Source organism: Paroedura picta, chromosome 1 (assembly GCF_049243985.1).
Source record: "Paroedura picta isolate Pp20150507F chromosome 1, Ppicta_v3.0, whole genome shotgun sequence".
NCBI lineage: Eukaryota > Metazoa > Chordata > Lepidosauria > Squamata > Gekkonidae > Paroedura > Paroedura picta.
The window spans coordinates 54032573-54047838 of record NC_135369.1 but is presented as its reverse complement, the minus strand read 5'-3'; the positions used below and the strand labels follow the sequence as shown (position 1 = coordinate 54047838).

The 15266-nt window shown below is 43.3% G+C and overlaps 1 protein-coding gene across 1 annotated transcript in view; it reads right to left on the bottom strand.

The window, feature by feature from the left end:
- Positions 1 to 124: 124 nt before the first annotated feature.
- The window catches only part of PPP2R5A (protein phosphatase 2 regulatory subunit B'alpha), a 56365-nt gene continuing 41223 nt past the window's right edge, over positions 125 to 15266 (bottom strand). Inside the window, exons 7-13 of the mRNA XM_077338670.1 lie at positions 14232 to 14340; positions 12113 to 12166; positions 8045 to 8095; positions 6090 to 6209; positions 5880 to 6007; positions 3423 to 3524; positions 125 to 1447 (exon numbers count right to left, since the gene is read on the bottom strand). Coding sequence (XP_077194785.1) covers positions 1276 to 1447; positions 3423 to 3524; positions 5880 to 6007; positions 6090 to 6209; positions 8045 to 8095; positions 12113 to 12166; positions 14232 to 14340 — 736 coding nt within the window. The 3' untranslated portion in view covers positions 125 to 1275. The remainder of the gene's footprint in view (positions 1448 to 3422; positions 3525 to 5879; positions 6008 to 6089; positions 6210 to 8044; positions 8096 to 12112; positions 12167 to 14231; positions 14341 to 15266) is intronic.

The following is a 15266-nucleotide window of genomic DNA, read 5'->3' as shown; positions in this document are numbered from 1 at the left end:
TGGGTTAGTCCTCCATTTTCAGGAATGCTTGCATTAATTTTAAATATGTTTCTAGAGAAAACAAACACAGTCATTCTTTTGTACAGTGTGGTTAGGCTGCCAAGTTAGCACTATACAAAACAAATTACAAACATAAAGACTTTATTGAATGCTGTTCAATCCCTCAATACAAAACTGCTTTCCACACAATTGCAATTTAAGGAGATTGGAATGGTACTCTGATAGAAAGATCTGCAAAAAAAAAAACTCTCCCACCTGATAGGTTAAAAACAGACAAAAGACTTGGAAAAGTCAGCTTTCCCCAACTTAAATAAGAGCACTATATGTTCATTAAACAAAACAAGGAATTATTTTGTGAGACAGGTATTTCATTCCTGGATAGGAATTGCACAACCCAAGCCTTTACCTTTCAGAGCGAGCTCAAGACAGAACTGCCATGTTGTATACGAACTGGGGCCGTTAAGAGCTCCAGTGATATGCTCAAAAGGAAATGCCATCCTCAGTTATGAAACAAGAATCACAATGACTGAATGCCTGACTCAAGGCAGAGATGTGATGGCCAAGTGGCAGCAAGGCATCCGGAGAAGCCGCTTTCTCCCTATCCAGTCAGAGTGTATGTGCATGGTGTCGTATTTTAAACTTGTGCTCTATTTTTAAAACCCCACCGTCACCGCCCCCAGCTCTTTGCTCTCTGGAATGCTTTGTGCAGTAATAGCTTTGAAATATGTGGCAACGTAATGCACAGAAGAGTAAATGCACAGAAGAGTATCTCATCCAGATAAAGTATACTCTGCAACCCAATCCTATGTGTGCTTACTCAGGAAAAAAAAAGACCAACTGGGGTCCACAGGGCTCACTCCCAAGTATGTGTAAGATTGTAGCCTTAGTTTCATTTGAGAAAATACAGCACAATTAGAAGTCTCTTCTAGAAATCTCAGCCAAATCTGCAGCAATGTGAAAAGCACATATGGGAAAGACATAAATAGCTGACTTCTATACCTATGTGAAACACACAATTAAAAAGAAAAAAAATTCAAGTCAATTTTCACCACTCCCATAAACTCCCATAATTAAAATCACACACATCATGGATGATAAAAGTCATTTGTGAAAAGTCAAAAGTGATAATATAGCAATGATTAGACAAATTTACAATATGCTGGATAAATGTCACATTCAGTTATTGTATTTCTCTTCAAAACCTTTCATTTACATTTTGCCAGAGGGAAAAAATAGGCCATTTCAAATATACTGATGAGGTTTCTCTTCTGTATTTTACATACGTAAAAAAGGGCATACTGTGAAGGAGTCATTTTCACTTGGCACTTCATCTTCAGTTTGTGTATTTAGTGAGAGTGTGCTAGTCTGCTTGGGCAGGGCTTTTTTTAGCTTTAGTTCCTCGAGCTTCCTCCATAGTTCTTCACGGTCTAGCTCTTTCTTCTTCTCTCTGTAGAAAAGAGGAAGAATTGTATGTCTTTGACTACTGAGCACTCTTACCACAGGGATCAAGTAAGAGCATCCAGAGCAAAACAATTCCAAGATCAAAGCCTGAGCTTGTATCTACAAAGGCTTAGTATACTGAATGTGCAAATGCACGTGAGACGTTTGAGTGTATGCGGCAGAGAATGCAAGCACATTCTATAATGAAAACTTTGTACATATAAAATAGGGTTGTGCTTACCTGTAACTATTGTTCATCAAGTGCTCTTCTGTGCAGACACACATGGCTAGCCACAGGGGAAGTTCTTCCAAACTTTTCAAAGAAACTTTTCAGCTCTGGAGTGCTCTCCCTCCCCAATTTTCCGGCCCAAGGGTCACATAATAGGCAGGGCAAAACACTTCTCTCAGTTCCCTTTGCAGCCATGAGGAGGTCCCTGCACGATTGGCAGCTCACAGCAGAGAAAAGGAAGAATGTGTGCCTGCACAAAAGGCCACTTGATGAACTACAGTTACAGGAAAGTGCAACCCCATTTTCATCATTGCGGCTTCCGTGCAGTCCCAGATGGGAGAATAGCAAGCTCACTTACCAAGGAGGAGGGTGTGGGCTGATTAACAAAAATTCTTTCGTGGCATCCACATCCATCAAGTAGAGTTTGATAAATGCAGAGGGAGTGGACAAAGTCACTGGCTTTACAAACATCCTCTACTGCAAGTCTGGCATGGAAAGCTGATGAAGAAGTCTGGGGTCTTGTGGAGTGAGCTTTTAAAGACATGGGGCACGAGACCTTAGCCTCATCATAAGCTTTTCTGATTGCTGAAACCAACCATCTAGAGTGAGACTGCACTGAGGCAGCTCTTCCTTTATTCAGGCTTCTAAAACATACAAACAAATAGTCCAAGGTCACTCTCACTTTCCTGTCAGTCTGTGCAGTGGTGAGCTTCACCCTGTCAAGACTGGGGAGGAGCAATTTCTCATCAGGTCCTTCCTTTGCTTCCCAGTCAATAGACCTCCATCTTCGAAGGGCCATTCTGTCACAGCCTCTAGGCACCTAGACACTCAGGGGTGTACTTGGCTGGCTGCTCATCAACAGAGAGCTGGGTGTCATCTGCATATTGATGACATCCAGAACCAGCTGGGCTACAGAATGCATAAAGATGTTAACACTGGGGAGTGGAATCCCACCCCCTGCCAGGGACTCCACAATGAAGGCAGTAATGGTAGACTGTTCCTCCCCAACAGCTACCCTCTCTTCTTGACCTTGGAGAAAGGAGATCAGCCACTTCAAGGCAGGGGTGGCCAATTGTCCATGGCCATTATCTTAGCACCTCCTAGCTCAGAGGTGGCGCCTTCAGCTGAGCATGACAATCTCTTTAAAACTAAAGAGGGGGAAATTCTCTGCAATGGTAAGATGCCTCTGAGTACATCTTTCCACTTGAGTGTTAGATGGAAGCCCAAGTGTGACAGTTCTGCAGCTGTCTTAGCACTCCTTTCAAAAACATGGCCATACAGAGAAACGGCTTCCCCTTTAATGCTGGCAGGAGGCAATATCATGCCTGGACTGTTCAACCCCCGAGATGCTTTGCCAAAGAGCAGCTATCCTTTGAAGATTCCCCTCCCCCAAGCATGCCAAGCATGCATCTGCACAGGGACGACAATGTTCTTTGGCCTGCAACGTATGCTATACACATTTCTTACCTCAAGACATAAATGCTAGAAAGTAAAACCATTTACTAATGTCGGCAGACAGAGCTAGAAAAAAGCAGCGATCAACAGACTGAACAGAAAATGTGAGGCGTCAACCGTCCAAAGCAAAACTTCATATGATAAATGGATGTGAAGGAGAATTTAAAGGAAACAGGTTGTTTGAAGCAGACAGAATGATTCACCATTTTAAAAAGCTACAAAAAGTCTTCTTAAGCCCCAAATCAGGATGCAATTCAGATGATACTTTCAAAGCAAACATCTAAGAAAAGTAAAATACCTTTGTCTCTCTGCTTTGTAAGAGCTTGTGAGTTCATCGAATAGTTTCCCATTCATCTCCATCAGAGTTTTCAACACGTTATATACTAACGCTACAATGGTCCTGGGAGAAAAAGAACAGGAGCACATTAAAGAGCTGACTGTTGCATTACAACATCTGTTCTGAATATGTCCAACGGCAGCTTTCATTCTGTAGCCACTTATGTAAAGTACCAGGCAGCAATGTAAGTAGTTTTAAAACAGATGTTTTTGCTCTTGACTTAATATGTACATGGAAGACGTTTGGCCCACTCTCTGCTTTTGATTAATGAAGCTTTAAAGAAGTGGGGTAGTGCCAACTCAGCCAGTGAAACTGATGACGACTTCGGCAATATTAAATGGCTCTGAGGTCAGTAAACGCCTGGCTGGCACAAATAAAAAGCAACTATGCAAGAGTCCTTACGTCACAGCCACATATGGAACGCCATTTTCTACATATTGTAGTGTCATTGACTGTCATTCAGACCCAATTCAAATTCTACATATTCAAGAGATTATTACTTTTATAATACCTTGTGCCTACAAAATCTTAGTTCAAAAGTGGACCCGCAATAAACTTGTGTAGAGGAGGCATTTCTCCTGCTTTTGTATCCACCCCTCTCCCCCTTCCTCTGTTAATGTTCTCTTCTCTCTTTCTGCCTCCACCCCTTGTCTATTAATCTTCCCTCACTCCCTCTTTCTATCCTTAGCCCTTCTCTGCCATGAGCTGGTCTCGGAAGAGCAGTTTAGAAATCTATCTAATAAATAATAAAATCCCTTCTCTGGCAATCATCTCTCACCCCCCACTTTCTCAGACAATCTCCCCCCCCCCATTTTCCCCAAAACATCCCTTCACAGGTAGTCTCCCCCCCCTTTCTCTCCCCACTGTAACTGCTGTCCTTTCAAAATCCCCCCCCCCCCCAGCTTCTAATCAGTCAGACTTCAGGGAGAAGTAGGGAAGAGGCATCTTTGCCCCGCTCGTGCAGCTCCAGCACTGCTTCTCCCGGCAGTCTAGAACCCCATAGAAAGCCTGGAAAGGACAGCTGAGCCGCCAGTGACAGTGACAAGGGTGAGAAGGAAGCTCCTGGCCCACCTGCATGCCTGGCTCAGCTGGTCTCCTGAGACTTTCCCACCAGTTTCTGACTGGCCAGACTGCAGGGCGAAGCAGTGCTGGCGGTGGGAGTGAGGGAGCGAAGAATCACCCCAAAAAACACAAACACCTCTAGCACTGCTTCTCCTTTCAATCTGACTGGTTAGAAGCTAGTGGGACTTTTTTTAAAAGGACAGCTGAGACAATGGCTACGGAGCCTTGTTGAGGGGGGGGGAGGGCTCCTTCTCAGCCCTGCCTCTTTAACCACCAGCTCAGCCGCCCATTTAAACTTGCCAGAATGCAGGGGAAAGCAGTGCTGGAGGTGGTAGTGGGGTGCTGTTTTTCCTCTTTATGCCTTCCCAAACAACAAACAGCCAAATGGAAATATTGGATTAGGAATAAATGTTTCTGGGAAGACCACTCACTTTAATTCAGCCACCAAAACTTCCTGCTGCAGCAAGGTAAGGGCTGACACTTGCTGGAAATATTGTCCAATGGCTTGGCAAAGCACACATGTACAACACTTGGCTCATGATGGCCCTCACCCCAGTTGCCAAGGTCAAAGGTAGACAGGCGCCCTCTCCCACTAGCAGACCTTCTTCTCTTGCCCTGCCTGACTTCACCTGTTTCTTACCTTGCAGACTACATTGGGATTTGGAACATGATTGATAAATGATGATTGTAGCAGTCATCACAGTTTGTTTAGCATGCCAAAGCTAGTTATGGTCAACTGACACTGGGCATTTACATGTCTATCTCATGTACGCACCATATGGCATGATCCTAGTAAAGGTTAGTACAAATACAACACTGTCCCAAATATTTCATAACTCACATTTGCTAAAACTCAGCAATTCTAGTTTCCAGCAGAGATGCTCTTGTTAACTTTTCCCCTTCATCTCACTCCAAAATCTTTAAATCATCATTATTTAAGGAACTTATAAGAGAACAGCTACTCTTATACTTCATTGTTTATTTAATCTTATTTTGGCACAAATTGAATTACTGGTATAATATGGACTGCCTACTTGAGAGCCAGCTTGGTGTAGTGGTTAGGACTTCTAATCTGGTGAGCTGGGTTTGATTCAGCACTCCACCACATGCAGCCAGCTGGGTGACCTTGGGCTCACCACAACACTGATAAAACTGTTATTACAGAGCAGTAATATCAGGGTTCTCTCAGCCTCACCTACCTCACAGGGTGTCTGTTGTGGGGAGAGGAGAGGGAAGGCGAATGTAAGCCATTTAGAGACTCATTAGGGTAGAGAAAAGCGCCATATCAGGCTTATGGCAAAAGTTTATACATATCTAACAGGTACTTTAAAAAGAGTAAATGGTAAGAGTACATACGGATTCCAATGTTCTTTAGAAATCTTGTATAAACTACCAAACATAATTGGCAGAATTTTATCAATGTTCTCCTCAATCAGACCAAGAATATATTCATTATTCCAGAAGTACAAAGCCCTTTCTGCAACCTGAAAAATACATTTCAGAATTCAGATCAATTAAGTTGGGTGATACAAATTACAAATGAAAGTTGAATGTGCCATATTATACCTGAAAATGTGAACTTGACACACACTTGGCTATCTGCTTAAAGAGAGGCTCTTGTATTTTTTTAAATTGTGTTGGTTCTATTACATCCAGGATTTCTTCTATTTCACCTAAAAACATTACCTGTTAGAAAAAAAATACATAAGCAATAAAAGCAAGTAGCCTATTTCACCGATCATCATAAGTGACTATATGATACGCAAAGAATTCCAGTGGGTTTGCTTAAAGTAATCTGCACTGATACATTATTAGTTTTGTTTGTTAAACCTGAAAGAAAAAAAATCAACTGACAAGGATTCTTGCCCCTTATGTGGAACATCAACATAAGGGGCAAGAATCCTTGTCACCCCACTCTCCTTATCTGCTGGTGTGTCACACTGTGTTGGCCCTACCCCCGCCAGTCTCCCGCGGCTGGCCCCACTCTCCGGAGGGCGGGAGCAACCTCAGAGGCGGCCCCAGCCCAGTGACGCACATCGCTGTGTTGCATAGTGCTGGCGCCACCCCCGCCAGTGTTCCAAGGTTGCCCCTGGTCTCTGGACAGCAGGAGTGGCCTCAAAATGGCCTCAGAAGACTGGCAGCGGCAGTGACAACACCAGAGTAATGAGTGCGCCTCAATGCTCTGGCGCCACATCTGTGGTCCATCTACTGGCATGGTTCCTAGGGGCAGGACTACAGATGTCATGTCCGTATGAGGGAGCACTCCAGTAGATGTTCCACATCAATAATTGTCAGAAGCCACGTGAACCACTATAAAGGATCATTTTTTAAAACTGTAGCTCTATGTGCTTCGGCTCCATACAAAATATATATTTACAATCAAGGAGGGCTTCCCACCATTGGTTGGGTCTAAAGGTCCACATGTTCCTTTCTACATCACCTGTCATGCTGGAACCTGTATTCCCTGGAGGTTACTTGGCTCAGAAATTGCATGGCAATGCAGCGTGAAGTTTGCACTAGGACAGAGGAACTGGCCAAAATACAGCCGTCCACTGTGGAACTGCCCCTCCAAGGCCAGCAGAAAACAATTTTGAATCCAACCTCATGTATATGACCTATACACCTAGCCCCAGTGTGAACCTGCACAGTAAAGTTCTAAAGCATAAACTTTTTAATAACTCTGAACAGCAAAAATAACAACCACAGTAGTCAAGTATATTCTCAGATGGGAGCCAACAGATGCAATAATGGTGACTGAGATGGTTAACTACCACTCAAGTTCCATTTTAAAACTATAATTGCGTTAACAGGTTAAAATAACACTCAGGTTACAATAACTCTCTTTACTGTAGCAACTTCCTAAACAAATTATACTTGGACCATTTCTGATTAATTACAATTTAATATGCATTATCATGGAACTCCCAGGGTTCATATTCACCTCTACAAGGTACAGTGCTTATGCACAGAAGGAACCCACAGTGCTCAAAACTCACTCTCCCCCATCCCCCTTCCCTGTGTTTAGGAAGCAAGCTACAGATCTCCCAACGTCCCTTGTCCACTTCCTCCACTGCAGGTTGTGTATTTGATCAAGTAGATGGAGAGAGCAGTGTAAGTCTGCATGCACAGACATCACATTTCCTAGTAACAGTTCTTTTTACTACCTTATGCATGCACTTGGTTCCTTTGTGCATGAATAGTTGAGTATCCACAGGAGTGGACTCATTTTTATACATCATTTTTGTCTCAAAGCAACTCACAATCACCTTCTCTTCCTCTCCCACAACAGTCACCTTGTGAGGTAGGTGGGGCTGAGGGAGCTCTGAAAGAACTGTGACTGGCCCAAGGTCACCCAAGCAGGCTGAATGTGGAGGAGTGGGGAATCAAACCCAGTTCTCCAGATTAGAAGCCACCAGGCTGGTTTCAGCTCAACAGTAAATTCTTTTACATACACAACTGGAATCCCATTCTGTCAATGCTACTCTTCTGTAGGAAGAAATGGAGAAAGGAATAAAACTGACCTCTTTCTGGCTGCATGTTTTTGGCCAAAATTTGAGCAAGCCTCTGATAACCTACATTGTAAAAAAAACAAAACAGCAATAGTCAAGTCAGTACATATCTACTAAGACAGCTGCGTACTGAATTGAATCTGGGGTGGTCTGAGAACTTAAAACTATCTGAGAACAGGCTGTGAGCCAAACAGCCCCTATGGGGACCACTCGGTCCAACTTGCTCATGGCTGTCAGTAGCTCTTCCTAGCAGAGGGCCACCACGAGCTTCCAGCTAAGGAGGAGGATCAGTCGGCCCACAATCCAAACACAGTGTGCAGACAAAAAGATTTAAATTGTTATACACATGCTTTTATTTCAACTTTATCCTAACATGTTTTATATACAGATGTCAGATGACAATTTATAAACTGTTGTTTTGTGACAAATATGGAAAATATGATTAAAAAAATGATTCTTAAAAGCTCCTCTTGGAATTCAACTTAACTTACCTTGAATCAGTTTTTCCTGTTCACAAGATTCTCTAATTACTTTTAAATCTCATCCTTCCACCAAGGTGCTCAGGGCAATATACATAGTTCCCTTTTTCCTTTTAATCTCACAGCCACTTGGCCAGGGAGGAGATTGGTGACTAGTGCACAATCGTCCAGTGCATTTGATGGCCAAGGAAGGACTGGAACCTGGAATGTTCAAATCCTAATCCAACACTATTCCACCCATGGCAGCCTCCATTTCATGTTTGGAAACACTGCATTTTAAAAACATTTGGTGAAGTAAGTCTTCTAGCTAATCAACACTGGGATGTTTGTTAACCTTACAGACCATTAGATCAGACCCAGCTTGAGGTTTTGGTGACCTCCCATCACACTGTCCTTACCTCCATCCCGCAGCTCCAGCAGGTGAGAAGCAATTGCTGCTATTAAGGGAGCAATTGTTTGCTTGCCACCTCCTCCTCCTGGGCAGGAGGGGGAATACTTGCAAGGACTTTGAAGAGGTGGTGCAGAAATAGCTGCTGCACCAAGAAAGAGAAGTGAACAAAAGCAGAGAAATGAACAGCAGCAATAACGTCAGTAATACTGGTGCCTGGGGGCAGCTCAACTGCTCGCCCCCTGCCTGCCTAAGGACAACAAGCAGCTGCTGTTCATCCCTCAAGGGGAACCCGCTCCCATTGCAACTGCTGCTCAGCAAGAGGGACAGGCTGAGGTGAATGAAGGGAAGCAGCAGCCCCAAGCCCATGCAGATGCTCACCCAGGAAGGCAATGACTAATAGCAGCCACTGCCTTACCTTGCTCTGGGAAAGCTTCAGCATGAGGCACGGGCCAAAAGGGAATGGGCAGGGAGGGATGGGAAGAGGGAGGGGGGCAGGTGATGATACTGCAGTTGGCAGTGGCCCTCCTCTGCCAGAATGTCCGTTCCCAAGACTGGGCCCGCTAGAGATAAGTGCCTGGCGAGTGAGGGCATTCAGACATCTTAGTCCTCAGCATCAAACTGATTTAACTGCCACTCTCACTGCCTGGCAAAAAGGGGCAGGAATAGTATTCCGTGAATCAGGCAGCACACAGTCATGTCTAATGGTTTCTTTCAATTTTTGTGATCCAAAAAGGAAGACAAAAGTCACAGAGAAGACTACCACATCTACAGCTGGCCTTGTCCATCTTGGCTGTACACATCTAGATGGCAGGGACTTGCAGAAGGAGGAGGAGAGTGGTTCTTTATGCCTTGCTTTTCTCTACCAAAAGGAGCCTTAAAGTGGCTTACAATCACCTTCCCTTCCTCTCCTCACAACAGGTATGCTGTGAAGTAGGTGGGGCTGTGAGAGCCCTGATATTACTGCTCTGGGAGAACAGCACTGCAGTGCAGTGCAGTGATGAGCCCAAGGTCTCCCAGCTCGCTGACTGTGGAGGAGCGAGAATAAAACCCAGCTCACCATAGTAGAAGCCGCTGCTCTTAACCACTACAACATGCTGTACAGTTGGGTCCAAGATTCAAGTAATACTGTCTGAAGAAAAAGAATTTGTTCTCACTGTCTTGAAGGAGGCAGCAATGAGACCTCCATAGATCTTTCCTACTCTACACAGAGAATTATTAAAATGTGGAATTTGCTGCCAGAGCATGTAGTGCTGGCCCCGCAGGAATAAACAGCTGGAAAGGGGGATTAGATTAATAGAAGATCAGTGTATCAGTGGCTCAGACATGTTGATTGAGGGGAATCTCCACATTCAAAGGCACTAATCCCTCTGAATTTCGGAGTCAGGAGGTGACATCAACCTCTATGCTCCATTGTTGGCCATCCACATGAACTTGGTAAGCCATGATGTGAGACAAGACCCTTGTTTAGGTGGACTGATCCAGCGGGGCTCTTCTTATCCAGCCTTCTCTGTAGGAATTCCTCACTGCCCTTCAATGTTTTTTTTTCTTTTTTTAATTTTAAATTTATATCCACAGAACAGATACACATTACAGATTTTATTTTTTGAGCAACATAAAATTTGATTCCACTATCAATATTTCTTGAAGGTATACAGGCTACAGAATTTGGGTGCAGGTTCTAAGAAATAAAATTAAATAGAGAATGATTTCTAACTTAGCATGAAATCTACAGTTACCTGGTACCCGTTGCTCACCCACTGCAGGCTGGAGCAAATGGGTGTCTGCATGGAGGCTCTCTGGCTGTTACTCATGCACACACACAAACATCTCAATACAACCTTGTGGTTTAGTGATTAATGTGCTGCTTTGGAACAGTCAAAGACACGCTTAATTTTCATGTGCCTGTTTTAACGTTATGTTTCCCCACATATGAGAAAGCTCTATAACACCTTCCCCAGTGGCGTGGTGGGTTACAATAAAAGATCTCCACAATAAACCATAAAACCCCCAACCCTTAAAACAACAACAGTGGCAGCAATCCAATCCCCAAGCCCCCAACCTACTACCCAAACTCAGCAGACCCCCACCATAACCTGTGCCGAAGGGGGGGGGGAGATAAGTAGGAAGATAGCATGATGTCACAGCTAGGAGGGCCCAGTGGAGGATGGGAGAGGTGCTGGACCGATCTGGAGCCTGGATTCCTGATTCTTTGAAATCTAGAACATAGCAGCCAATACTAGCTTCATCCCAGGATAAACCCCCATATTCATCCAGGGCCAGTGAGATGTTCCCAGCTATGCTGTCTCCGTTCCATCAGTTCATCTTGACAAATGTCAGCTCTTCCAAAGATGAAACTGTTTCCCCTGCTCTCATTCACAAGAGGATTTACACATGGAGGCTCAGGCTTCTGTTGCCCCGTTCTGTCGAACCTTCTGTTCATCTTTGATTCAGCCACACTCTGATAACATTGAGACTGGACTACAGAAACAGGCTTTTATATTGGGCAGTTTTTTAAAACCTTCAGAAGGTTCATAGATATATGTGCTTGTTTTGTATAGATGTTTGATTCAAATATTACACTGCTCATAAATTAATTTGGATTGTTCATTTTTTTTTGCTGATTTGGTGCTTCTACTAGTTATGGGCATTAAAGCTATTTTGACATTAAAACTTAATGATCTTTTAATGGAGTTTTTGATGATGTTGCCTTGGAAGCCTTTGGCTTGAATAAAATTACAGGAAGCAAAGATATTTCAATGTTTGTGTTTCCATACCTCACACATAACAAAATTTTAAGAACTCTCCTACATAGCCCCACATCTGTGAATGCTTAGATTGCAGTTCTGGTAAAGAAAAACTACTGGTTTTGTATATGACGGAAACCATGGAGACTGATGCACACAGCTTTAAATCCCTACATGGAGTTAAAGCATTGGATTTAGTAAGCACAGTTCTTTGCTACTGAGGCAACATGTAAACTTCAAGGCAGTTTCCTACAACTTCTAATGAAGCCAACTTTTCCTATGCATTATCTTTGCCTAGAAAAGTTTGATTATATGTATGAGCAATTAAATTTGTTTACAATGGAGCTTCCAATTTAGTCTCATGTAAACTAAAAGCAGAGTATACATCTTGCACATTTCCACAAGTGTTATTCAGGTATGTAGTCGTAGCTGTTAACAACGTTATAAATGAACAAACAACACTCACCGGCTCTGTTAATGTCATATCTTTCTCCAGGAATTGAACAACACAATAGGCCAACTAAAACACAAAAATAGGGACAAGTTTCTGTTAATTATAACAATAGTGGCTTCAGTTCACTTTGTCATGGTATGCCCTGGATCTGTATAGCCCAGGCAAGCCTGATCCAGTCAGATCTTGGAAGCTAAGCAGGGCTGACCCAGACTACTATTTGGATGCGAGACCCCCAAGAATTTGGGTGGTGGAACCCTAGGGGTCATGATACAGAGGCAGGCAATGGCAAACCACCTCTGAACCTCTCTTGCCTGGCTGTGAGACAATCCTTGGATCCCCGGGAGTGGTATTTGATTATGCTTTATCTATTTCAAATACTGAAGCATGTGATGCTTGAGATGCATTGAGAAACACATACTTAGTGATTACATCCATGAAGTGTGAGAATCACTCAAAGATTCTAGTTCTCCTAGAACCCGAGAACTGTAAACCACAGGCTTGCATGCTCTGTGTGTTGTTTCTTTCCTCAGCAGAAAAATGAAAAATCAAGGGAGCAGTCCTTTCAGGAATTCTTCCTCCCTCAGGACCAAAGTGGATTTGCCACATTCAAGTATGTGTAATATTCTATGGATTTAGGTTTCCCTTCTCTGCTTGCCCAAGGGTCAAGGAATGACATCAAAATGCAGCGGCCAGGATCCTCACAGCAACACCATAGAGGTCCCACATCCGGCCCATTCTCCACCAACTGCTATGGTTGCCAGTTGAATTCTGGATCAGACTAAAGGTTCTGGTAATTACCTTCAAGGCCATACGCGGTCAGGGCCCAGTGTACCTGAGGGACCGCCTCCCCACCTATGCCCCCAAAAGAGCTCTGCGCTCTACTGCCTCCAATCAGCTAAGGATCCCTGGCCCTAAAGAAGTCCGCCTGGTCTCGACCAGGGCCAGAGCATTCTCTGTCCTGGCCCCCACCTGGTGGAACGAGCTCCCAGAGGAGATCAGGGCCCTGACGGAGCTTAAACAGTTCCGCAGGGCCTGCAAAAAGGAGCTCTTCCGACAGGCATTTGGTTGAGACCAGACGTAATCAACAGCGATTGAAGGGCCCCTGATCCCGCCCTGCCCCCCCTCAGAATTCCACCAATGCTCTGGACCTGTTTGTACTGTTACATTGTTGTATTGTTTATATTGTTTATACTGTTATATTGTTATATGGTTACAACTATTAGTATTATTATTGTAAGGTATTCATTTGTTTATAGACTGTTTTATGTATTGTTCTTTGTTCCTATGAAAACCGCCCTGAGCCTCCGGGGAGGGCGGTATATAAATATATAATAAATAAATATAATAAACAAACAAACAAATAAATAAATTTTAGAAAATACCAGAGCACAACTACTACCACCCCCATCATTTAAGTGAGTGGTGGCCAAACTGTGGTTCTAAAGATGTCCATGGACATCTGGAGAGCCACCCCTCATAGAATCACAGAGTTGGAAGGGACCTCATGGGTCATCTAGTCCAACCCCCTGCACTATGCAGGACACTCACATCCCTACCGCTCATCTACTGTAACCTGCCACCCCTTTGAACCTTCACAGAATCAGCCTCTTCGTCAGATGGCTACTTAGCCTCTGATCTAAGCTGTGCTTGCATCTGTTGCTGATTTTTCATATTTTCACTTTCATTATGATCAAAGTTTGCAATGCTGCCAACATCTTTGTACACATAGGCCCTTCCCTAGTGCTAGTGTCTTAACAGTCCTCATATATCATTACTGGTAAGGAACTTGTTCGGAAAATACAGCTCATCTACCGTTGAGTCAAAATTAAAACAAATGTGTAAAGTATCAGTCATTTGTGACTGAGGCACTTCATTCAAAAGAGCAAATCATGGACACAAAGAAAATATTTGTAACCACATGCATAGACACATTGGATCATTTCTTTGGTAAAACTCAGCATATCTATTGTGTGAAGCACTTTAAAATTTTACAGCCTATGGACTATGCCAGTGGCAAAGTATGCTCCACTTTTTATCCCCCCTACTCAAAATCAAATCGAACTTCAACCACAGTAGCATTAAATATGTTTAATTTATTACGAAAACAATTCCAGCTGACAGCGAGACATACCTGTGCATGAAATAAAGCTAACCCTTTTGCAGTGTGCATAGGAATCAAAACCTTCATAAGGAACTGCTTGTGCTCTGCTTTCAAGGGCAATGCAAATCCATTGATAATACTGGGAAAGAAAGTAGACAGGAAACCTTATTTACAAAGTTAAGAACAAAATATTCTATTGATATTAAAAAAGCAGCACAATCCACACTTACAAACTCAACACCCTGTCGGAAGTGGCCCTGACAACACGCGTCCCAGATTTACTTCATAAATATGAAGCAGCTACAAACCAGGACAGGGCAGGCCACTCCACTCCCTGCCCCACCCCCCACCCTAAGCTTCTTAATTCTGCGGCTGAAGATGGCAGCAATGAGCAGCATTTCTCAGCAGCTGCCAACCAGTTTTGTTCCCTTCTCTCAGCATTCAGACACAGATCTTTATACTGTTTTGTGCAGGAAGGGCTTTTGATGTTACAAAGCATGACCAAAGCAGATTCAAAGCAGTCAATTTTTGTACCATTCAGGGACCTTTCCAACAATTTATCCCATAATATATAAGAAAAGGCATATAAACTTCCTGAAGGTTGTTACAAAACATGAATATGAGTCTATTTGGGGGGATTATTCATCCAGCATGGATATATATGCATGTGATCAGGCTAAATTTATGCTTCTTCCCCCTTTCACAGAAGTGCTGCCCATACATCCTGAAGGATGTCTCACAGTAGCTATTTCATGCTTTGAAGATAAGCTTAAGTCTCCCTCCTTCTTCCAGGCTAGACAGTATTTTGCTTGTTAATCTTAAACAGGCAATAATATTCTTTAACCCCCACTTTAACCCACTGACAATAATGCTCTTTAAATTGCATTCTTGAATTGCACCACTTTTTGAACAAGAAGAAATTACTGTAATGTATCATCCCAGTAAAGTCACATGACAGGAATACAAAACTTCTGTCTAATGCTTTCAGAAAGATACAGTCTATCTACCATTAGGCACCCAGGTCCCCCATATACAGACAGCTAAATCCGTAGACTGGGGCCATAT